This window comes from Mus pahari, chromosome 13 (genome assembly GCF_900095145.1).
Source record: "Mus pahari chromosome 13, PAHARI_EIJ_v1.1, whole genome shotgun sequence".
In the NCBI taxonomy this organism is placed as follows: Eukaryota; Metazoa; Chordata; class Mammalia; order Rodentia; family Muridae; genus Mus; species Mus pahari.
This window is the reverse complement of record NC_034602.1, coordinates 28051277-28074608: the sequence shown is the minus strand read 5'-3', so window position 1 is coordinate 28074608 and position 23332 is coordinate 28051277. Positions and strand designations below refer to the sequence as shown.

At 47.5% G+C, this 23332-nt stretch overlaps 2 protein-coding genes across 2 annotated transcripts in view; one reads left to right on the top strand and one right to left on the bottom strand.

The window, feature by feature from the left end:
* Grk4 (G protein-coupled receptor kinase 4) overlaps positions 1–1110 on the bottom strand; it is a 104051-nt gene extending 102941 nt beyond the window's left edge. The window contains exon 1 of the mRNA XM_021210771.1: positions 504–1110. Coding sequence (XP_021066430.1) covers positions 504–555 — 52 coding nt within the window. The 5' untranslated portion in view covers positions 556–1110. The remainder of the gene's footprint in view (positions 1–503) is intronic.
* Positions 1111–1346: 236 nt separating this feature from the next.
* On the top strand, positions 1347–22414 carry Nop14 (NOP14 nucleolar protein). The gene is made up of 18 exons (XM_021210764.1): positions 1347–1638; positions 3260–3394; positions 3934–4075; positions 6292–6425; positions 6846–6980; positions 8433–8555; positions 8957–9088; positions 10160–10460; positions 11497–11627; positions 12535–12620; positions 13714–13849; positions 16761–16862; positions 17477–17630; positions 19496–19655; positions 19961–20108; positions 21651–21769; positions 21913–22068; positions 22303–22414. Exons 1-18 carry the CDS (start codon positions 1444–1446, stop codon positions 22400–22402), a joined length of 2589 nt encoding a protein of 862 aa, XP_021066423.1. The 5' UTR covers positions 1347–1443; the 3' UTR covers positions 22403–22414.
* Positions 22415–23332: the final 918 nt, after the last annotated feature.

The window sequence follows — 23332 nt, the reverse complement described above, 5'->3', positions numbered from 1 at the left end:
TTTTTCTAGACAGGGTTTCTCTGTATAGCCCTGGCTGTCCTGGAACTCACTCTGTAAACCAGGCTGGCCTCGAACTCAGAAATCCGCCTGCCTCTGCTTCCCGAGTGCCGGGATTCACCACGCCCGGCTACATTAAAGCTTCTTAAGAGCGTCTACTTCCCAAGGAACCTTTGCCTGGGTAATCAAGAAGCCCTAGAAAGTGTGCAATGCATACCTTTCCATACTCTGTCTTTCAGATTAGCAGCGCTGACAGTGGGATGGAACTCAATCAGCCCCTGGTGCCTGTTAGGCTAGCGCTACTGTTTCAAAACACAACAAAAGTTAGCCTAGGACCACTGGCTGACACCCACTAAGCAGCAGCTCCAACCCAGAATTGATTCCAGTAGAATCAAAACTCCCTTATTAGACAATGTAAAGGTCCCACGGAGATCAGGATTCTCTCCAGGATTAAGCTCCTAGGAGGCGCTACCTTCGGGGAGACGGGGAGCCCGGGGTGCACCCACCTAGCCGGGCCTTCAGCAACAGATTGTTGGCCACGAAGTTCTCGAGTTCCATGATCGCTGTCCTGCGCAGTCGCTGCCGCGGTTTCCGACGTCGAACTTTTCGGAGTCGAGGCAATGGAGACGGGGAAGGCTGCTCGGGAGGAGATCCTAAATCCGCAGCAGCAGTCTCCGGGCATCCCTTGTCCTTTGGGGAACGCGGCTTCTGGATGCTGGCCCTCCGCGACAGCGAACGCCTCTGTCGCTTCTTCCTCCGCCTCCTCCAGGGTCGCCACCACTGCCACCGGGAGCGCTGCTGTCGTCGCCGTCGCTGTCGCCGCGGAGATGGGACAGGGGAAGGCTCGCTGCGGGTTCCAGCTTTGTTGCTGTCCGGGCGAGGGGCTTCCGCTATCGGCGCCCGCGCGCGGTACCTCGAGCGCCTCTCAGCATCATCGCCCAGGCCCAGGGCGCGTAACTCTCTCCTTAGCGCCCGGTCCTGGGCGGCACTCAACTTCGCCGCGCCCTACCGGACCAAGTTGCCTACAAACTCGAGAGTCGTCTCCGGCGGCGACGGCTCCGGCAGCCGCAACCTCAGCCGCCAGTTAACTCGCAAGACAGCTGGGCCCCGGCTAACGGTTTTCCTCCAGAGGGAGCCCGAGAGCTCCCCTCGGGGCGGCGTCTGAGGAGACTGTGGCAGCTCTCGGGACACTACAGATCCCATAAGGCCCAGCGCCAGGAAGTCGAGGAAGTGTGGCCTCCTGGGAGTTGTAGTCTTTAATCCAGTAAAGTGGAGAGCCTGCTCAGTGTCATCCAGCACTTGTGTACTTCTCGCGAAGTACGGAAAGCTGACGCACTCATCGCGAGACGAAGCTGGGCGTGGTTTTACATCTGCATCCTATGCACGAGTTTCTTGAACTGCTTGGTCTGTACGCGCTGTCGTCCAAAGTGTGGCGAAGTGAATGTCATGGGGAAAGCCAAGCGGACTGGGGCGCGGAGGCAGGTCCACAAAGCGCCCGCAGGGGCGTTCGGAGGCCCGGCGAAGACTAACCCAAACCCATTTGAAGTGAAAGTCAACCGGCAGAAGTTCCAGATCCTTGGCAGGAAGACGCGCCACGATGTGGGCCTGCCCGGGGTGTCCCGCGCTCGGGCCATCAGGAAGGTGAGGGGATAGGATCTGCCTACTATGCCCAGTGGCTAGTGAAAGCCATTTGGGGAGAAAAAGATTTATTTGGCTTACACTTCTATATTTCCATCATTGAGGAAATTAGAGGCAGGAGCTGATGCAGAAGTCATGAGGGATGCTGCTTACTGACTTGCTCTCTATGGCTTGCTCAGCCTGTTTTCTTAAAGAACCTAGGACCGCTAGCACATAGGTGACCCCATTCACAAAGTCTGGGCCCTCCGCGGTCAATCGCTAATTAGGAAAATGTTCTTTGGGCTTGCTTGCAGCCGGATCTTATAACTATACTTTGTGTCAAGTTTGCCTTATTTAAACTAGCCAGCAAAAAGATCAGGACTGAGGCATAACACTGCCTCTCCTTTGCTTGATATCGAATACCCTTCCTCTGGAAACCCTTCCTCCTTGGGATCTTCCAGGTATACATTCTTCTTGACTCTTCTTGGAGCTTTCAGGGCCTAAGAGTTCATCTCTTCTGAGCTCTGAGCTGCCCTGTACCACCGCTCTGTATGATTTGACCATGACAGTATTCGACCCGTGAATAGTGTTCACAGAGCATGCTCTTTGAATGTTTGGACAATGTCCTTCCTCTGAATTTCATGAGCTTGTCCCTTGGGAAGTCACTGGAGTCGTACCTTTTGGGGATAACCTCATAGCTTCCATCCTTGTTCTTATGGCCCCCATCTCAAGAGTATATTGTACCTTCCTTTCAAAACCAGTTCAACAAATGGCATTCTCTATGTAACTGCTGATGTTCTTTGGCTTTAAAAAAAAAAAAAAAAAAGTTTGTGAGTGCCGTTTGTGTTGTGGCTTTAATCTCTGGGGAAGCGGAGACAGGTGAATCTCTGAGTTTAAGGGCTTAATGGTAAAACTCAAAACTTCCAGTTGAGTCTCAAAAAAATAAATAAATGAGTAAGCAAAAGGCTTACTCATGGTTACTTTGAGAAAATTAATAGGTTAGACTTATTGGTAATATTTGTAAAGGAGATAAGACCTGGCCTTTGCCCTTCATAGCTACTAATATGTACTTTGTTATAAAGGATCCAGTTTACATGAGATCTTTAAATTGAAGGAAATTTCTTTTTTTTTTTTTAATTAACTACTAAATTTTATTTTAAAGTTTAATACATTTATATTATAAATAAATTATAAATAAATAAATAATAACCTCACCGCTATGGTATTTGATCACATCTAGGTCTGTCCTTAAAGGGAATAGCATTGTAACTTTATAAGGAAATTTCCTTTGAATTGGGTAAAATATCCATACTGCAAGGAGCTGACACTGTCCTGTATGTGGTTCAATGCATGCATTATAAAAAATACAAATGACTGTCTAATAATTCACCAGTATAAACTATAGGCCAAGGATGGCAGAGGGGACATTTGAAAATAGAATAACGTGGCATCTAACAGCCACATCTGCCATTTCTAGTAAAGCCTTGAGTTTCATGCAGTATACCTTCCACTTGTACTGTTTATGAGCATTAAATAAAGTGGCAAACTATATTCTTCTCAACTTTACAACCCCTTCTGGTGGCCTCTTCAGTGAAGATTGTAGAGCTTTTGTGTGAGAATCATTGATGTGTGATGTGTTTTCCAGAGAACCCAGACTTTACTAAAGGAGTACAAAGAAAGGAACAAGTCCAATGTGTTCACAGACAAACGCTTTGGGGAGTATAATAGCAACATAAGCCCAGAGGAAAAGATGATGAAGAGATTTGCTCTGGAGCAACAGGTATGGGGGAAAAAAATGGCAGGGAAGTCTTTGCTTTAAACTTTACACAAGGCCTGCCATGGCGAAGGGTGCTTCTCCTTGTTCATGTGCGACTCTGAGTGGTTTGCCTGCTGTGTACAGGGGAAATGTCTCAAGGGGTGTGTCCCATCTGCGTAGACAAGGGTAAGGTACTTTGAAGACATACTAGTTACTAGTAGATAATACCTTCACGAGAGCAAAGAGTAACTGGTGCCAGAGTCGGTTGAGGTCCTGCCTTCAGCTTTGGTGGATGGAGGACGAGTGGGGAGCCATTACCAAGGGGGAGACTGAGTAGGGGCTTAGCTTAGCCTAATGACTTAGGTAAGTATTTTCTCTACAAGCTGTGCATATATTTCAGTCATCTTTCAAATGATCAGAATAATTTTCATACTGATCATGTTGTACTATCGTATCTCTCATATAGTGGAAAATAACTTAATTTTCTAGGAAATAAATGTAATAATTTTAAGTAACTGACGTTAACCCTTTTTAAGTAACTGACGTTAACCCTTTTTGTCAAGCGATATCATGAGAAAAAGAACATCTACAACCTAAATGAAGATGAAGAATTGACTCATTATGGCCAGTCCTTGGCTGACATTGAAAAACACAATGACATTGTGGATAGTGACAGTGATACTGAAGACCGGGGGGCATTGTCCGGTAAGTGGGGGTGCCCTCTACAGAAACCTGGTAGCTTGGAGCAAGGGATAGTGTGTTTCTTGTTGGACTTTCTCCTGGAAATGATATTTTAACCTCTTGATGAACTGCATAGGTCAGGGTTTTTGCTTTTGTTCTTTGTTTTGTGTGTTTGTCTCAGAGCTTTAGGTTGGTATGTGTGTCCGATACCTTTAGGGACTGATAAAGCACTGTTAATTCCTATCACAATAGCCAGTTTTACCTCTAAGCACAGTTAGCTGCACAGGAAGCCACCTCATTGACTCAGCGAGAGCTCTTCTGCATTGCCTAGCTCCCTAAATGTTCATAAATTCTGACCTAATAGATGTAGCCATGGCATGTTGGTCTGTTAGATCAGCTTTGTGCAAGAACTGGTATTTAGCCTGTGCCTGTAGGTGACAACATGAAGCAGAGTGAATGTTAACCTCACTTAGCACTAATATACCACTCTATCAAATAGACCAAATTGACAAGGAGATTCAGCAATCATTCATTCATTAACAGTTTATGTGACGGGCAAGTTCTTGAGTAATGTGAGAGAACAAAATACCAAATGCTTAACATTGGCAGTTGATGGCAGACTCAGATGGTAAACAGTTATATCACTAAATTCTCTTGTCTGTGAGAGAGGCAGTGTGGGTGATATGTCCCAGGAGAAGGCTGGGAATACCATCAGGTAGACACTGCCAGGCTCACTGAGAAGTTATTTGAACAAAGACTATCAGCTTAGGAGCCAGGAGGCTTCGCATGGGAGAAACAGTGAATGTGGAGGGTCTGGGGTGGGAACTGCTGGAGGCTGGTGGCTCTCGGTAAGTCCACAGCAGAGCCACGTGGGTAAGGGGGACCACTGAGCCATGTATGTCAGGACCTCCCATTGTCTGATGGATTTACTAGTAATTGGATATAAATGAGGGAGAAAGGGGAATGGAGTGACTGTGAAGGTCGTGGCCTGAACCATGGAGAGATTGGGTTGCCATTCGCTGAAATGAGGAAGACTTTTACATAGATTTAGAGGAGTCTGTGGAGAGACATCCAAGGTCAGCTGGAGAGATAGGAACCAGAGGCCACCAAATGAGCAGGAACACACTGGAAAAATGGCATGGGCTGAGGAGGTACTCAATGAGTGTGAGTGGAAGTCAGTGAGTGTGAGTGCAAGCTGGTGAGTGTAAGTGCAAGCCAGTGATTATGAGTGCAAGCTGGTGAGTGTGAGTGCAAGCCAGTGAGTGAGTACAAGTCGGTGAGTGTGGGTGCAAGCCTGGACATCCCTAGGACTCACATAAGGAAAGGCCAGCTGTGGGGTCAGCAGGACTGCTCAGAGAGAACACTGGGCATGTACCTCAAGCCTGGTAATGGGAGTTCAGACAACTCCACAGAGTTCTCCTCTGACCTCCACATGTGTGCTGTGACATGTAATCCCGCTCCCCACTCCAGTCACACACACACACTAATAATTACAATTTTTTAGAAACATCATCACGGGAAAATCTCAGCATGGCACTGTGGGGACAGAGGCAGGAGGATCCCTGGGGCTGGTAGGGCTTGAGTTCAGGTTCAGTGAGAGAGCCTGTGCTAAGGCAATAGGAGGAATACAGTGGAATAGAACACAGGTCTCCATACAAACGTAGTTAAAACAGAAAAAGAAGAGCTGAAGCCCGAAGAGTCGGAGAAGGCAAAGAGAGAATCTGTTGAGGATGCCCTGGGCATGTTGGCTGGAAGCCAAGTAGAGCCCTTTCTGCAGAGAGTGGGGGACGAAGAAGACTAGGAGCTGGTCAGTGAGACTCCGCTGGGGAGCCAGGGCAATGCCAGAAGACAGGGAGATGAAAATGAAGCCGACGGCGCTGGAAGCTTTACTGTGAGACCAAAAGTAGAAAAGGGGGGATGAAGTTGAGCTTTGTCTTAATATGGAGGCAATAAAGACATGATGTAATCAAGTCAGAGAAACTGATGGGGCAGGGCTGCTTTTGCCATGGCCTGAGAACCTGAGTTTGATCCCCAAAACCCACATAAAGGTAGAGTGAGAGGACTGACACTCCACAGTTGTCCCCTGACATCTACTTGATTGCCATGACACACAGTGCCCACACTCACATCACGTATAAAAAGCTTTTTAAAGCTGCCCTTGGAGAAGCGTTGACAGAGTTCTACCCTAAGGTTGCTGAAGAGTTAGAGCCCGGGCTTCACACTCTTCTGTCTGTTTCCAGCTGAACTGACTGCTTCCCACTTTGGTGGTGGGGTCCACAAGAATGCCTCTCAGAAGGAGGGTGAGGATGGAGACAAGCCAAAGACACGGAAAGAACTGATCGAGGAGCTCATTGCAAAGTCAAAGCAAGAGAAGGTGAGCTGCTTGCCGTTCTTATTGTGGACAGTACCAAAATGTGTCAGACTTCCTTCCCATGGGCATTTATCAGCTGTATTTCATTCCTATCTGAACTTAATATAGGACCATTCATTTTGAAAAGAAATATTCTACATCTCCATTAAGTTTACACCTCTGATGTTGTTGTTGGCTTTAGTGTTTGTAAAACAGTATGTCTTATTAGACTTGCAGTGTACTGCTCAGAATTTGGATGTGTAGTAGCAGGAAGTTATTTCTGTTTGACTTAGAGATTTCCACTTGCTTCTGGTCCTTTATTTCATGTCGATGAGTTTCATATGAAGTGGGTCATTGTGTGTGTCCTTGGCCTTGATTCCAGGCCACTCAAGAAAGTCTAATAATGATGGTGTGTGGTTTGTATTTGCTGAATTTTTTTTCCAGAGGGAAAGACAGGCTCAGCGAGAAGATGCCCTTGAGCTCACAGAGAAGCTCGACCAAGACTGGAAAGAAATCCAGATTCTCCTGTCACGAAAACCTAAGAAGTCAGAAAACAAAGAGAAAAAGGAAAAACCCCAGGTGGGTAGCTCACGTCACAAGAAGCTACAGTGAGCTTATTATCTGTTGACTTTGACTCTTAACTGTTTGGGGGGCTTTTAGTATGTGTGCAAACTCGGGTCCACAGGGCCATTTGCAGGCCTTACAAATGCTTCCTCTTTGTTTTGATTGGATTTGATTTTAGACAGTTTTTCCATGTAGCCTTGGCTGGCCTAGAACTCTGTGTAGACCATGCCTGCCTCAGTTTCACAGAAGTCTGCCTACTTCTTTCCCCTGCCGGGAATAAAGGGCTGTGGTGCTGACCAACTTTCAGTTAGTTTATCTCGTGTTCATTACAGGGTGGAAGTGACCAAAAGTTACCTTTTTCTCTACTTTAAGTGAATTACAGTGTTTCTCAGGTGAGAAGTACTGTAGGGTAGAAACAAGGAAAAGCTGAACTTGTGTTATGGTCCTTAGAGTCGCGTGTTGTTTGTTAGCTGAACTTCTGTTACGGTCCTTACATTCATGTGTGGTCTGTTTAATGCTTGCTTTCTCTTCCTCTTGACAGTGACGCTTTTTAAATTTCTCCTAAACTGTTGAAAATGGTCCATTTGTTTAGTAGGACGATTCTCCTGAGGAAATAGGATTTTACTAGATTATACCACCACGTGGCCATGCGTCTGAGTCAGCCATAGCATTGCTGGGACTCGTGTAGTTGCCTATGTTTTAGGCTGAGTGCTCAGATGAATAGTGGTTATTTTTGTTACACCAGTACACTTGTTAGTTTGGGTGGGTTATGGCTTGCCCTTTTTTTTTTTTTTTTTTTTGAGATAGGTTTCACCAAGAGAGACCTTGGCCTCCCGCTGCCACCTCCCACATGCTGGGATCCCAGGCATGCTACTATGCCCAGCAGGTGATATGTTTTTGCCTCCCAAGTGCTGGGGTTAAAAATGTATGCCACCACAATTTGAGGCCAGTCTGCTCTACAGATCGAGTTCCAGGGCAGCCAGAACTACACAGAGAAACCCTGGCTCAAAAATAATGCTAATAATATAAATATATATGTTATATATAATATATAAATTATATGAGTGTATAGAACAATAATAATTTTTCACGAGCAGAAATGCCCATGTAGCCCACATATCTACCTGCTTTTCAGTTTTTAGAACTAATTACAACAACACTTTAATTATTTATTTATTTAGGTGGGGAAATAATTTGTGTGTGGGTACTTGTGGAGGCCAGGGGTGGGCAGCATCTTCTGGATCTCAATCTGTGGAACACAGTATAGGGGCCAGGGACTCTGGTCCTATGCAAGAACAGCAAGTACTCGTAATTGTTGAGCCATTCACTAGCCCCAGGAACAGTTGTCCGTGCAGAAGAAAAGACTCAGGCATGGTTTGTCCCCTTCCTTATATATGACGTCCAGTCAATAATGGTGTTCTTTACTTTCTGTAAACAATTCTGAAGAACATCTTATTTTCCCCTTAGCCCGATGCATATGACATGATGGTTCGTGAGCTTGGCTTTGAAATGAAGGCACAGCCCTCTAACAGGATGAAAACGGAAGAGGAACTAGCAAAGGAGGAGCAAGAGAGGCTCAAGAAGCTAGAGGTAAGGGTGACTTGTAACTGAGTGGTTGGCCCTGCTGGACACCCAAGAGGCTCAGCTCCCTCACCTGAGGCCTGAGTGCGGCAGGCTTGGCTTTTCTGCTCTATCTCAGAAGATGGGCTGAATTGTGCTGTGTTTAAATTTTACATTGGTACAGACATGTGTCTTTTTCACTTGTGAGATGATCATATGAAGTTAAATACAAACAGTATATGAGGCCTTTCTCTGTACCAGTCTCCCACAAACAACCGTTGCCCGTGCATTCAGAGTCTTAGTTTATTGTGTTTAAGCAGATACTGAGCAGCTGACTGCCTTAGCTTGCTGCCACAGGCCTCTTCAGGACCTCGGTGTCTGCAGAGATTTGACGAACACAGCTTGTGACTTCTCTTTCCTTACTGCCTTAGGCTGAAAGACTTCGAAGAATGCTTGGAAAAGATGAACATGAAAATAAAAAGAAACCAAAACATACATCAGCAGATGACTTAAATGATGGCTTTATACTGGATAAAGACGATAGGCGCTTGCTTTCTTACAAGGTAAGGTGTCCCCTGCCTCCTTTAAAAAACACATTTTCTAGTATTCTTTCAGGGGTTCACTATAGCTGGAATATTGAAACCTTATAAACAATTTTTGTCATGTCTCATTGTATATTTGCTACAATGCCATCTTCCACATCTATGAGACCCCTTAGAACTTGCAGTTTCTCCAGGCCAGGTGCTTCTGCTCTACTCTTCTTCCTCCTCCTCCTCCTCCTCCGCCACCCCCCTAACCTCCTTTTCTCTCCTTCTGATCCACTTTCCCTCTCTCTGCCCAATCATCTACTCTCCTTTATTTTACCAATTAAGGTGGGAAGAAGGTTTACAAGAAATCACCTGAGTGCTGACTCATTCCTTGTTCACAACCACCTCATAGGAGAACGGACTTTACATCAAATATAATTAACCCCAGGGCTATCCACAACACAAAAATACCAAAAAAAGCCATTTACACGAGCAGGTCCAGCCCCAAGGCACTGTTGTCTCCTCTGTTCCCTACCCCCAGGCCCTCACAAGATACCATCAGCTTTTCACTTTCATAAGCTCTGTGGCAAAACCCAAATTTTTCCCAGCATCCCAGCTCAGGGTTCTCTGGGAGCTGCAATAGTCTCTACGAGAAGTTTAAGGGGTTTGTGCCGCCTTTAGCTGAGCCCTGGCAAGGGCCTTATTGATGGGAATCCATGCCAGAGACAGTGGCCATGTGGCTTGGGCAGGAAGTCCAGGGGAGGGGGAAGGCCCAGGCATGTATGTTCCTTAATAATCCCCATGAACGGGGACTACACTATGCTCACTCCTGAGAGCAGGCCTTCCTGACTTAAAGACCGTCTCTAGGCCTCATCCCTTAGTGCCCCCATCCCCTCTCACAGCTCCACAGAGGACCAAGCTTCAAATGCATGAGCACTCAGGGAACTAACCAAAGCACTATGGGAGAGCTCCCCTTCCTGTGGCGTAGGGTACCTCAGGGAAGTGGACGAGGAGGCCCAAGCAGATGAGAAAGAAGGATACCACGCTGCCATGGTATTCTGGTGTTGCTGCAATGTTCTAACCGTGGTCAGCATGATCTTTTTCTAGGATGGGAAGATGAACATTGAAGATGTCCAGGAAGAGCAAAGCAAGGAAGCAGATGGCCAAGAGAATGACCAGGAAGAGGGAGAGGATGAGAGTGAGGAAGAGGGGGAAGAGGATGAGAGCCATGAGGACTCAGAAGAGAGTGAGGGCCCAGACAGGCACTCGGACCTAGAATCTAATGCAGAGAGTGAGGAGAACGAGACACCAAAGAAAGAGCAACGTCAGACTCCTGCGGGGAAGCTGCCAAAGGATGACCGGAAAGCTCAAAAGGCTGCTGGAGCTGAGCTGCCCTATGTCTTTGCGGGTAAACACAGTTGTTTTTTCTGTTTTCAGGCTGAGATTCAATCCCCAGGGCTTGTTGGGTTTTGGTTTGTTTTTCTAAATAATGGCCACTGTGTGTATGTTCAAGTCTCCCTCCCTGGAGATGCAGTTGTGAGTGCATGGTTACATTCCCACTTGTGATGTCATTGCTGTGTGGCTGACTGTCATTCTTGGTATCTGTGGGTCTGCATATTAGCATGACTTCTCCTATCGGTTCCATGGCCACAGAGAGGTCTATGACTGCAGAGATGAAGCAGGCACCTTTCTTTTTTTGGTTGGTTGGTTGCTTGCTTGGTTTTTTTTCGAGACAGGGTTTCTCTGTGTAGCCCTGGCTGGCCTCAAACTCAGAAATCTGCCTGCCTCTGCCTCCCAAGTGCTGGGATTAAAGGCGTGCACCACCACCGCCCGGCGCAGGCACCTTTCTGAAGCAGAGTGTAGATGAGATTCCTGGGCCATCTGTACAAAGGCTTTACACCTGGATACTCCAGCCACAACAAATAACCTTTTATCAAATGTAGCGTTCTTTGATCTGAAACATAGAGAAGAACTCTCCAGTTATAGCAAGCAACCCTGACTTGTTCTGTGACTGAAGGTTAGTTCCAGAATAGAAAGTTAGTGAGCCAAGCTGGCTTCCAGGGAGGAGACTTGATGTATGAGTCTCAGAAATGGTTTGCTGCATGCATGTGCTTTAATCCTGTCTGACATCTCTACTGAAACCAGCATTGCCACAGAGATGCCTCATGGTTTGTGGTCTTCAGGCAAATTACTACTCGATGAAATCCATGGGTTATCTTTGCTTTGGGGCTGTCCTCGGGTACATGATTTGGGTACAGTCATCTAAGTAATGTCAGACTCCCTGGATAATAGTAGATATATATGAGGTTAAATAAACACCTTACATAACATTAAGTTAAATAACTTTTCACAAAATGAAGGAACCGTGCCTACTATGTAAGTAGCCATGTGGATTGTTGTCCTGTTGAGTGTTAACTGTGAAATGTGTTTTGTGTTTTTGATAGCTCCTGAATCCTTTGAGGAGCTGAGGTTTTTATTGTCAGGAAGATCAATGGAAGAGCAACTTTTGGTGGTGGAGAGAATTCAGAAGTGCAACCATCCGAGTCTCGCAGTAGGAAACAAAGCAAAATTGGAAGTACGCTGAGATAAATGTGTTGGGTATTAGAGTATTAGCATAGTCCTGTTTCTGTGAATGCTAGACTTACTTGGAGGTACACAGTACCGAGTGCCTTGGTATTTGCTCAGGGCCTGCCTCCCATCCATTGTCACTGTGATCACACCAGAAAGCACTTAATGAGGAGCAGAAGGCCACACATGGTGTCAAGCTCCGAGCTGCCTCAGAGCAGCCATCACAGGTCAGGAAACTGAGACTCAGCCCGTCAAGTGGCCAAGACTGAATAAATGAGTTGCTATTGGCTCCGTTCCTTATAGGGGTTATCATGTCCTTACCCTGACCATGCAGCTGCCTTCTTCTTCTTCCTCTTCCTCCTCCTCCCCCTTTTTTTTGTTTTTGTTTTTGTTGTTGTTGTTTCTTCCATTTTATTTGTGAGAAAGGGTCTTGTATCTTTGGAAGCTCTGGAATTCACATTGTAGGCCAGGCTGGCCTCAGACTCGAAGAGCTCTCCCTGCCTCTGCTTCCCGAGTGCTGGGATTGTAGGCGTGCACCACCACGCCTGGCTTTGTTTTGTTTTTGAGTTGGGCATACTTTTGTGACCAGAGGGCTTCAAACTTTTGTCTGTCTCTGCTTCTGAGTACTGAAATAGTTGGCATGAGTTACCTACTGTGCCTCGGTCATTGTTTGGTTTTAATAAATTACACGCCATCTGCCATTCCATGAAGAACGTATCCTGTCCTTAGCTGTCTTTCTTCATCTGTGTCCAGCAGTTTCTAGCAGTGTTTTTTGCTTGTATTTTGTTTGTACTCTTCTGAAGTCTGTTGTCCCTGTGGGCTCTGGCCAGCGTGCAGGTGTTCTGGGAGTTGTCGGCTATGGCTTAGCATTTGGTATTTGGCACTGAATGATCTCCCAATCTGTGTCCCTGCAGAAATTGTTTGGCTTCCTCTTGCAATACATAGGAGATTTGGCTACAGACAGCACACCAGACCTCAAGATCATCGATAAGTTGGTTGTGTAAGTAAAAATGATTGTTTCAAAAGGAATACGGGGCTGAGTTGCAGTTTTATACTATGTAATGTTATAAAACACGTTTGGTGTCATTGTGGCAGTCAGTGGCAGTGTGACCTTAGCAGGCAGGTGACTGCCCTCAGAGCAATACAGAGACCACACAGCACTGCCATGACTTGCTCACAGCTTTCCCTCTGACACATGCTACCCATGCAGGGATAAGATAATCTCACATTACCAACAAGTTGATTCGAAAACAAAGCTAGTGAGCCTTTCATTTACAGCACTGGTACGTTAGTCTGTTTGTTTCATCGGCACTGAAGACTCATCCCCCCCCCCCCCGTGGGAGGGTTGAGAGTCATTTGGTCCTTGCCTCACTGGACCCATGCAGGAGGTGCTTTGCTTGAGTGTGAGGGTGCCTTCTTGAGAGCATGGCCACTTGTCTTGCCCAAGGGTGACTATCGAAGCTTTGGCCTTTAGCACAGTTGTGACCGGTGACCCCTTTGGTGGGTTCCTGCTTCTGTATGGTGGCTATAAGGTCAGAAGAAACTGATCTCTGTCAGTAGCTGTGTGCTGGCATGTGGGATAAGGGAGAGTCTGCACAAGGAGGGGGCGCTCTCGAGCCACTTGTGTACTGCATGACTAGACTGTGTCACCTGCATTTACACAAAGGTACTCTTACACAGTGTTTGTGAGGAGGAATAGTGCTATGGCCGACACTTAGACTATGCTCCCAACAGTATTGATATTATAAGCAGCCATGGGACCTCACATATCCTACCACCACTTAAACACTGACCAGGGTTTTAGAGAATGGCAAAAACAGTATATATTATTATAAAACGCTACTGGAAATGTCACCTGGACTACTAGAAAGGTCAACCATCAGTAAGAAAAGTGAACTCTTCAGGCTGGCCTCATTTCAGCAGTAGAGTATGAAATGGGGTTCAGTACCCAGCGACCATAAAGCAAAAATGTATATCCATCTGCAGGCTACCTGTTCTTCCTTGCTGACTGTACAGGAACATAGTTTTGAGGTTTGTTTTTGATATTTGCTCTTGTTATCTAAAGTCATCTTTGTTATGTTTTCATTTAACAGGCCCTTGTATAATCTTTGCCAGATGTTTCCTGAATCTGCAAGTGACTCCATGAGATTTGTTCTCCGAGATGCCATGCACGAGATGGAAGAAATGATTGAGACCAGAGGCCGGGCAGCATTTCCAGGGTTGGATGTGGTAAGCAGAGACAGGGCTCATCAGATCCTTTCTTTGCATCCACTGGAAACCAAGTTTATTTTGAGTCATACAGAATGGTTGGCATTGCGTCCCATGCTCGAGGCTTTGAGAGGTGTCCAGCCTGTGAGCCCATGTGTCCCATATTTCCCATGAATGTGGCTGGATACATTTGTAGATGACAGCGTCATATTGAAAGGTGACAGCTTGAACAACCCTGCTAGACCTTCTAGAATGATCTGAGAGAACTGCAGCAAGATATGAGAGAAGAGCATATAGTCTTTATCTTTTTCTCTATTTTAATTTGATTTTTTTTTTTTTTTTACTTTATATCCTGCTTACTGCCTCCCTTAATCCCTCCCCCTCCCTCCTTTTCCCCTTTTCTGAGTGCATGGGGGCTCCCCTGGGTATCCCCCACCCTGGCACGTCGTGTCTCTGGGAGTCAAGGTGCTTCCTCTCCCATTGAGGCCAGACAAGGCAGCCCAGCTAGAACAGCATAGCCCATGTACAGTCGACAGCTTTGGAGTTAGCCCCCGCTCCAGTTGTTTGGGACCCACATGAAGACCAAGCTGCACATCTGCTACATATGTGTGGGAGGCCTAGGTCTAGCCTGTGAGTGTACATTTTTTTTGTGTTGTTTTGTTTTTTGAGATAGGGTTTCTCTGTATAGTCCTGGCTGTCCTGGAACTCATTTTGTAGACCAGGCTGGCCTCGAACTCAGAAATCCGCATGCCTCTGCCTCCCGAGTGCTGGGATTAAAGGCGTGCGCCACCACGCCCGGCTGTGAGTGTACATTCTTAATGACTGATGTATAGGAGAATTCTGGCTTAAGACTACATAGAGCTGGGCTAGTGAGATGGCTCAGTGGGTAAGAGCATCCGACTGCTCTTCCGAAGGTCCGGAGTTCAAATCCCAGCAACCACATGGTGGCTCATAACCATCCATGACAAGATCTGACGCCCTCTTCTGGAGTGTCTGAAGACAGCTACAGTGTACTGTAGTTTATAATAAATAAGTCTTTAAAAAAAAAAAAAAAAAGACTACATAGAGCTATGCCAAATCATAATGGTAGAGATGGAGTTTAAGACAAACAAAACCACTTTCTGCAGAATGATTCCAGCCTGCATTCTTTTCTTTCAAATGTTGAGAACCATTTAAGTCTCCGATATCTTAACAATTTTGCCATACTCCTGTACTGAATTAGTACCTTTGAAGAGCACTCAGCTGTGCTGGCTGCTTCGTTTTCTTGTGCTTGTGTTGAAATGAGTCAGCAGTGACTCACAGGTGCTTAAGGTTTTGTTATGTCTTTTCTATTCATGCTGAAAGATAGCTGGCCTGAGTCAGCTTACTAGTTACGTGGGTCTTCTTGACCCTCCCCAGCTCACTTTTTTTTTTTTTTTTTTTTTTTTGGTTTTTCGAGACAGGGTTTCTCTGTGTAGCCCTGGCTGTCCTGGAACTCGCTCTGTAGACCAGGCTGGCCTCGAACTCAGAAATCCACCTGCCTCTGCCTCCCAAGTGCTGGGATTAAAGGCGTGCGCCACTACGCCTGGCTCCCAGCTCACTTCTTATTGGAGCCGGGGCTGTTGGGTGCTGTTGTAGACATTAATTTGGGGTGGAAAGTATTAAGTACCAAGTCCTTTCAAGCCACATGGTCATGTGTAGGCTCTTCATCCTCTCTCAGCATCTCTTTTGTTGGGGGTCAGGGAATATTAATTATAATTATACCTGCTCAGATAAGCTAATATGAGTGTTCACGATATACTAAACTTCACATGACCCTGTTGGCGCTGGGACACGGCTGCCAGTACAGTAGTAGCTCTATAGCTCATATTGTGGTTCTCTTGCTGCTGCACTAAGGAGCTGTGGTATACAAGAAACTTGCCAGACCACGGAGCTAGTAAGGCTCTCTTTACACCTAACCTCAAAATGGGGTAGGGATGTAGTCATTCTGCAGTGATGCAGAGTCCCTGCCTGACCAGAAGGGAGTTCTTCCAGTGTGTGCCTGCTGGTTTCTAAGTATGCTTGAGCAAATTGGCAAAGCTCTAGGTGCACTGGAGGGTTTCCTGATGCCTTTGGTTATTCCTGCTTTCACATACGCTTGGAGTAGAACAACTGCAGGTACTGGCTGCTGAGACATGCCTATACCCTACCAAGCAGACACAGGATATCCCTTGGTGTCCAGTGAGGCAAGCGGGTCCCTAGCTGTCTTAGTCAGGGTTTCTATTCCTGCACAAACATCAGGACCAAGAAGCAAGTTGGAGAGGAAAGGGTTTATTCAGCTTACACTTCCCACACTGCTGTTCATCACCAAAGGAAGTCAGGACTGGAACTCAAGCAGGTCAGGAAACTGGAGCTGATGCAGAGGCCATGGAGGGATGTTACTTACTGGCTTGCTTCCCCTGGCTTGCTCAGCCTGCTCTCTTATAGAACCCAGGACTACCAGCCCAGAGGTGGTACCACCTACAAGGGGCCCTCCCTGCTTGATCACTAATTGAGAAAATACCCCACAGCTGGATCTCATGGAGGCATTTCCCCAACTAAAACTCCTTTCTCTGTGATTACTCCAACCTGTGTCAAATTGACACACAAAACCAGCCAGTACAGTAGTTTTGTTACCCCGAAGCCCCAGTTCTTCAGGCTAGAGATGACGGTTGAAGACCTTTCCAAGCTCACAGGGTAGAACAAACCTATCCTTCTGGACATTCCAAATGAGCTGGGCTGCATGCGGGAAGGTGTGAGAGTGCGGGTGTGTCCTGGGAGGTATTGAGGGAGGCCCTGACCTAGAGTGAGTAGAGTGAGTTGTGGTGGCTTGTCAGTGCCTGCTGTATCTCACTAGGACTTTTAAGACCAGTTGTGCTATGGGACCTTTTTAAACATCACTTTACCTTTTATTTGTATAACACTTCCTTTCCAGCTCATTTATTTGAAAATCACTGGGTTGTTGTTTCCAACATCTGATTTCTGGCATCCAGTTGTGACCCCTGCCCTGCTGTGTATGAGCCAGATGCTTACTAAGGTGGGTCCCATCTTCCAAAGGTGGGTGGGGTCATCCCCACATCTCCGGACTATCTTAAACAAGAGTGTACTTTCACATCCCAACAGCCTGTAGTCTCAATTGCAAGTGACACAGGGGTCACATGAATCCAGCAGTTCAAGCTTGAACAGTATAGAAAGCCGGTCTTAAAAATAACAAAAATAAGTCCACAGTTATTGACCATTAATATTTGGCATAAAATTGGTTATCTTAAAGGGCTCGTGAGAACCTGTGGAGATCAGGAGTTCCAGGTCAGACAGCAGCCCCGTCCCAGCCCGAGCTCCCTGCATGAGCCATTCCAGATAGAGCCTGGTGGAGAGAGCTGGGGTGGGAGGCTTAACAGTGCGAAATTGTATGCGGAGTGTGACTCCAGACAGGCTTGCAAATAGTAGTAGTTACCGAGTCTGACTGCCCTTTTCCTCTATGGGCACACTGCTCACCGTGCCCCAGGATCATGCAGCCTTCGTAGTCAGTGAGCCTCTTTATCAGAGGGCAGAGCCTCCTGTGATACTCAGTGGGGTGCTAGTTGTGTGCCCGGTCTCGTGTACTAGAACATGATTCCAAGGCAGTAACTGTCTCTGCGGGTTCCTCCCTAGTGTCCCGTCATGTCGCTACAAGATGTGATAAAGGGCCTGCTTGTGTGCTGCTTCTTCCTGGAGTACGTGTCTCTGTCTCAGAGGTTCATCCCCGAGCTGTTCAATTTTCTACTTGGGATTCTTTATATAGCAACTCCAAACACGAAGAGCCAAGGTGAGCTGATTACGGAGACTTTTAAATATGCATTAGAGTTTTGTTTTGTTTTGTTTTTAAGTATTTATATACACATTCTGGAAAGTTGAGAGAACATTGAAAACCCTCTGAAGTCTGCAATCCAGGAACCAACTCTCTTTCTCTGAATCCATGTGTATGCAGTGAATACACATTGCATGCCAGCCTCAGACTGGCGTGGTCATCTCTCCAGGGCTGATGCTAAAGCCATGTAAAGTATTGCAGCAGATTTCAAGTGTTGGAACTTTAAGTATTTGGGACTAAATACATGACGAAAATTAATCTCACCTCCCTCTTTCACACTTAGGAAGGGTAATAAGGATTGAGCCCCGACCTCCCCCGTTTTTATTAAGATACAATCTCAGCCAGCTGTGGAGGTACATGCATTTAGTTCTAGTCCCAGAACTTGGGAGGCAGAGGCAGGTAGCGCTCTGGGTCCAGGGTCAACCTTGTCTACAGAGCAAGTTCTAGGGCAGCCAGGGCTACACAGAGAAACCCTATTTAATAATAGCAACAATCATAGTAATACCGTGTCTTTTTCCTAGGCCGGTCTAAAATCCCTAGACTCAAATGATTTCCTGCCTCTGCCTCCTTTGTAGCTGATACTCCAGGTGTACACTACCAATCCCAGATTTCTACTGAATATGGCCAGCACTCTCAGTGCAGTCTGTAAGCTGAGACTCTAGGAAGGAGAGCTAGGGGGAGCCAGAGTACTGCAGAGTTCCCAGTCTTAACTGAAACAAGGCACAGCCTGAGATGCGGGTATAGTGTTGAGCGCCCCAGCAGTCAGGTGCCCTCATCCGAAGCCAGACGGTGACTCAGTACAGTCCTCCAGTTGCCACCATCCCTTGGATTTCTTGTCACATAATGCTCCTGCACAGAGCTCCCCTGTGGTACTGCTCTACAAACACTGCCTGCCCCTGGGTATCAGGCTTGGCCTAAGAACAAGCCATCCAGCTTGACCCCTGTCACAGATTGGTATGGGTCCCTGGAGAGGACACTGCAGTAAAAAGTGCAGCGACTGGAGTGCAGTCAAGAAGGTGGTCCCGTGGCCGAGTAGGAGATTGAAACAAGCTGACCATGCACTTGCCCCCATGTACCCAGCCACTTCCATTTAACCGTGCCTGAACTCTGGCCCAGCGTGTTCCTCTTCCTCCATCATTAACTGATGTTTCCAGGTCTTTGCCAGGGTCCATTTTTTTCATTCTCTCAGCCTGCTCAGACCTCTGGCCAACTCAGCCTACCTACTTCCCGGCATGCTGGCTGCTCTTCCCTCTATTTTGGTTTTGGAATCCATTTTACTTTCTCTATATCTAATTCATTTACCTGTAAGGGTGCTGGCATGACATCCCTACGAGGATAAGGCTATCTTGGTTATGATCTAAGTGCTTAAACCATGTGTGTAACCTGAACGAGGCCATAGGAATTGTGTTGTTAGCCGGTTCTACATTAAGTGAGGCACAGTGCCTTCTCCATCCCCTCTGCAGCTTTCCCCACAGGTATCCTGTCTATTTTTATTTACTTATTTACTTGGTTTGGTTTTTCAAGACAGTTTCTCTGTGTAACCCTAGCTGTCCTGAAACTGTCTAAGCCAGGCTGGCCTCGATTTCAGAGATCCACCTGCCTTTGCCTCCTGAATGCTGGCATTAAAGGTGTGCGCCACCACTACCCAGCACAGGCGTCCTTTCCGTGCTTGTTTGGATAGCTGGAATGAGTGCTCACCGCTATCTATCGAGACCCGGCAGCTTGGTGCACAGACAACTTTTAAAGGCTGAGCCCCTCCAGAGCAGGCCCTCTGAGGTTCCTGATACCCGGGTCCTTTCTGACCTGTCACACTTGGCATTCAGGTTCCACTCTGGTGCACCCTTTTAGAGCACTTGGGAAGAACTCGGAATTGCTCGTGGTCTCTGACAAAGCAGATGTGACCACCTGGCAGAGGAGAAGCCTCCCCTTGCACTGGGCAAATAGACTGAGCACCCTGACAGCGACTGAGACAAATCACACCAGGTATGTGTGACACCCCAGGGACATCTAGAATACATGTCCTAACATGTGCAGCATTGTTTTCAAAGTATACTTATTTGATTGGGAACTGAAACTGAGTCTGCATTTTAAAGTATTGTTGCATGTCTTGTGCTTCTTTCTGCTGGGTAAACAGTATTTCCTAGACTACCATAATGAGCCATTTAGCCTTTCTGCTGATGTAATCCCACTTAGCTTTTCTGAGCTGTGGGTGAGACGTTTCATTGGCTTCTGAGTAACTACTGAAATAGGATGAGCTGAGTCCCTTTCACTGTCCTGTGCCCTTGTAGGCTATCCTGCGTAGCCTCGTGTTTGAGCCTGCTGAAGCACTGTGTGCTCATGTACCGGGCACTGCCGTCCTTCCACGCCATCGTCAGGCCCCATCAAGCCCTCCTGGCGAAGCATCTTGCAGACTGTAGCCTCCCCCAAGAACTTCAGGTGAGGCCTTCCGGTCACTAGGTGCCTTGCCCTGTCCCAGGCTCTTCAGGACCCGGCACCAGCTTAGTGTTTTTGTCATTGAAGTTGCAGCTTACAAGGCATCACAGGGAAGTCTACCAGAACTGTCTACAATCTCATAAGCACAAAGGGAAGATGGCCCCACTCTCGTCCCATGCCATCCAAAGCACTGTACCCCACAGTTTCTGAGGGGGACCTCTCCATCCCTCACTTGGGGCTTGGAGCCCCCATTTGTCTAAACATGGCTTTGATGTTTTAGCATGTGTGGTGGTCAGCAGCTCTTCATGCCTGCACTTGGTCCCTACCCTGCCCCTCCTCACTATCTTGTGCCCCTTGTTCCTGACTGATCTCCTGTCCTCTGCCTTCAGCCGCTCCCACCCCATCATCAGTTATCCACATCCCAGCCCAACTTCTTAGGCATGTTGTCTCCTCTGTACCCTACCCCAGTGGCTTCTCCATTCAAAATAGAAGACAGAGGGCAGGCTACAGTGGAGGCCAGAGTGACCTTCCCTTGGCCTCCCCACCTGCACTCTGGGCTTCTGACAGGCTTTCCCTCGGTTTTGGTGATGTTCACAGTTGATCTTCCTTGGCCCCTGCCCAGAGCTTTGTGTGCCGTTTGCCCATGGTCTGACCTTTCCTGTACACATTATGCCCTCGCCTCTGTACCATTTGAAGACAGACCCTGCCTTTCCTGATTGCTGAGTCCCCCAAGTCTGGAGCAAGCCATTCCTTGACTGTACTGAGTCGCTAGCACCTCTTCAAACCGAGTCACTGTGGACAGCGTTTGTTCCTTCTTTTTAAAGGGATCCCTGGTCCTACAGATTTAGGCAGGCCAGTTAGGGTTATGGAGCTTGTAGTTTCTGAGTTCTCACATGACATTTAGATGGACCAAGACTATACAATGGGTGCAGGGAGGCAAGCAAATTGGGATCCAGAGCACATTGTGTGAGGGGTAGGGACAAGCCTAACATCAGTGAGCTGGCTTCTACAGGCTTCCCTGGAAGTCTTCAGGGATCTCTGGAAGCCACGGCCTTAGCGAGACGTGTCTTAGCTGTGTGGGAGCAGGAATCCTGTTCTGCCTGACAGTCATGCTGCTCTGACAGCTTGCCTCCACACACTGCAGGTCACCTAGGCAGTGACGGTTGTCCTGTGTGCTTTAATCACAATTGTGCTGATGGTGCCTTGCCAGTGTGTCCCTGCAGAAAGGCCATATGCTACTCTCTGGATACAAGCTCTCCCATTTACAGCTTTCTCACTGGGTGTGGGGGCATTTATGCATTGGCGTATATACGGAGGTCAGAGGGCAATGCCTTTGAAATTTAGTTTCTAGAGATGGAACTCAGGCTTGGTGGCAGAAGACCTTACCTGCTGAACCATCTGCTGGTCCTGATTGCATGCTGTTCCCTATATAGAGGATGGCAACGCAGCCAAGCTGCGCCTGACACAGCCCCGTGGGTGTAGAGTAGGCAGCGGCAAGTGTGGCCTCTAGGAGACCTCTTGACCATGCCTTTACATGTTCCTCAGGAGCTGTCTCGTAGCATATTGTCAGAAATGGAAAGCCAGAAGCAGCACTGCCGGCCGCTGGTGTGTGAGAAGAGCAAGCCCGTCCCACTGAAGCAGTTCACCCCCCGGCTAGTCAAAGTGTGAGTTGGGGGACCCTGCGGAGGGAGGCCAGGACTGTCTGTGGGCTAGAGGTGGGCGGTGCAGCTGCTTCAGCCTGGGACGGGAGACACTGCGGTCGGTCGGCAGTCAGCTCACCTCTGGAGCCTTTGGACTCTGACTCTAGGCTGGAGTTTGGACGGAGACAAGGCAGCACTAAGGAAGAGCAGGAAAGGAAAAGGCTGATCCACAAACACAAGCGGGAATTTAAGGGCGCCGTCCGAGAGATCCGAAAGGACAATCAGTTCCTGGCCAGGATGCAGCTCTCGGAGATCATGGAACGGTGAGGGGCTGCGCGTACGGACTAGGGCACCGCTATGGTGTGACACCACACTTAAGAGACTGCTGGGTCTCTCAGCACCAGGGAGTACGGTGACCAATATTTGGCAGCCTTTGCAGGACTGAGGGTAGAGTCATGCATACATGGTTCTGAATTGTTAGTGTTCGAACAGAAGAAAGGCAAAATACCCTGAGAACTGATGTTGAATTAACACTTGCTTTTTTTTTTTCTTTTTAGGGATGCGGAAAGAAAGCGTAAAGTAAAACAGCTTTTTAATAGCCTGGCCACGCAAGAGGGCGAATGGAAGGCTCTTAAGAGGAAAAAGTTCAAAAAATAAATTGTCTTGTAAATGTAGCAAGGCTGTGTGGTGTTTTGTAATGAAGGGTTCGGGGGTGGGGGGCATTGTGCAGTGTGTGGTCCCATCTCCCCTGCCATGCTCAGCCACATGCTGGGGATGTCTGTGAGAGCTCTGCACTGTTAGATGATAGCCACACACAGAATGACATTTAGGCAGTTGTCCATAAAACTGACAAGCTGTCATAGTTTGGTAAGTACATTATATACATTTTTACAATGATGTCACCTTCCCACACACTTCTCAGATCATCAATCACACATGACAGAACAGGACTGAATCTTTATGTCCAGCTGGGCCCTTGTCACCTGCTATGGCTCTGAGGTGTGAGATCTTGTGCCAGGGTTGGTGGTGCTGAGGAGGAGTTGGGTTTTGGGTGTGGTGAAGCCACTGTTGGAGCACAGGATGAATGACTATGGGTGTCCTGCAGCTCAGAATGCGCTGGTCAAGAACAACCCCGGAGAGGCACCAGGCTCAGCAGCTTGGCTGACCGGCTACATCTACCAACAGTACTCACCTTGTCACCTCTCCCTATGATTCTTCAGGGACAGAGGCTGCATGACCCAAACCTAAGAGTGAGTGACCTGGGCCTGACACAGGGCACCTGGCTACAGCTACCATCCCAGTCTCAGCTTCCTCCACGGCTGAATTAGCTCTGCCCTCTACGTACCCAGCTACAGCAAGAAGCAGGGTGGCCAAATCATACTGGGCATAGGTTGAGCAATCTATGAGGAGGGACATGCCAAGGTAAAGCATACAGAGCCTCCAGATACTGTCCTATGTCGTCAGAAGGGGAACACAATCCAGCTAGAAGAGCTTATCATCCAAGAGTGCATCCAGTGTGTCCTTGGCAAAGAGCACAACCTATGGACGGTATGGCTTGAAGAGGTTAGCAGCATTGAAGGGATAGGA

Bases quoted from the DNA above. Each gene is read 5' to 3' on its own strand.
- Nop14 (XM_021210764.1), top strand. From the start codon at position 1,444: ATGGGGAAAGCCAAGCGGACTGGGGCGCGGAGGCAGGTCCACAAAGCG. The intron at 6,981-8,432 runs GTGGGTAGCTCA...TTTTCCCCTTAG, and splicing joins AGAAAAAGGAAAAACCCCAG to CCCGATGCATATGACATGAT. The intron at 19,656-19,960 runs GTATGTGTGACA...GTGCCCTTGTAG, and splicing joins ACTGAGACAAATCACACCAG to GCTATCCTGCGTAGCCTCGT.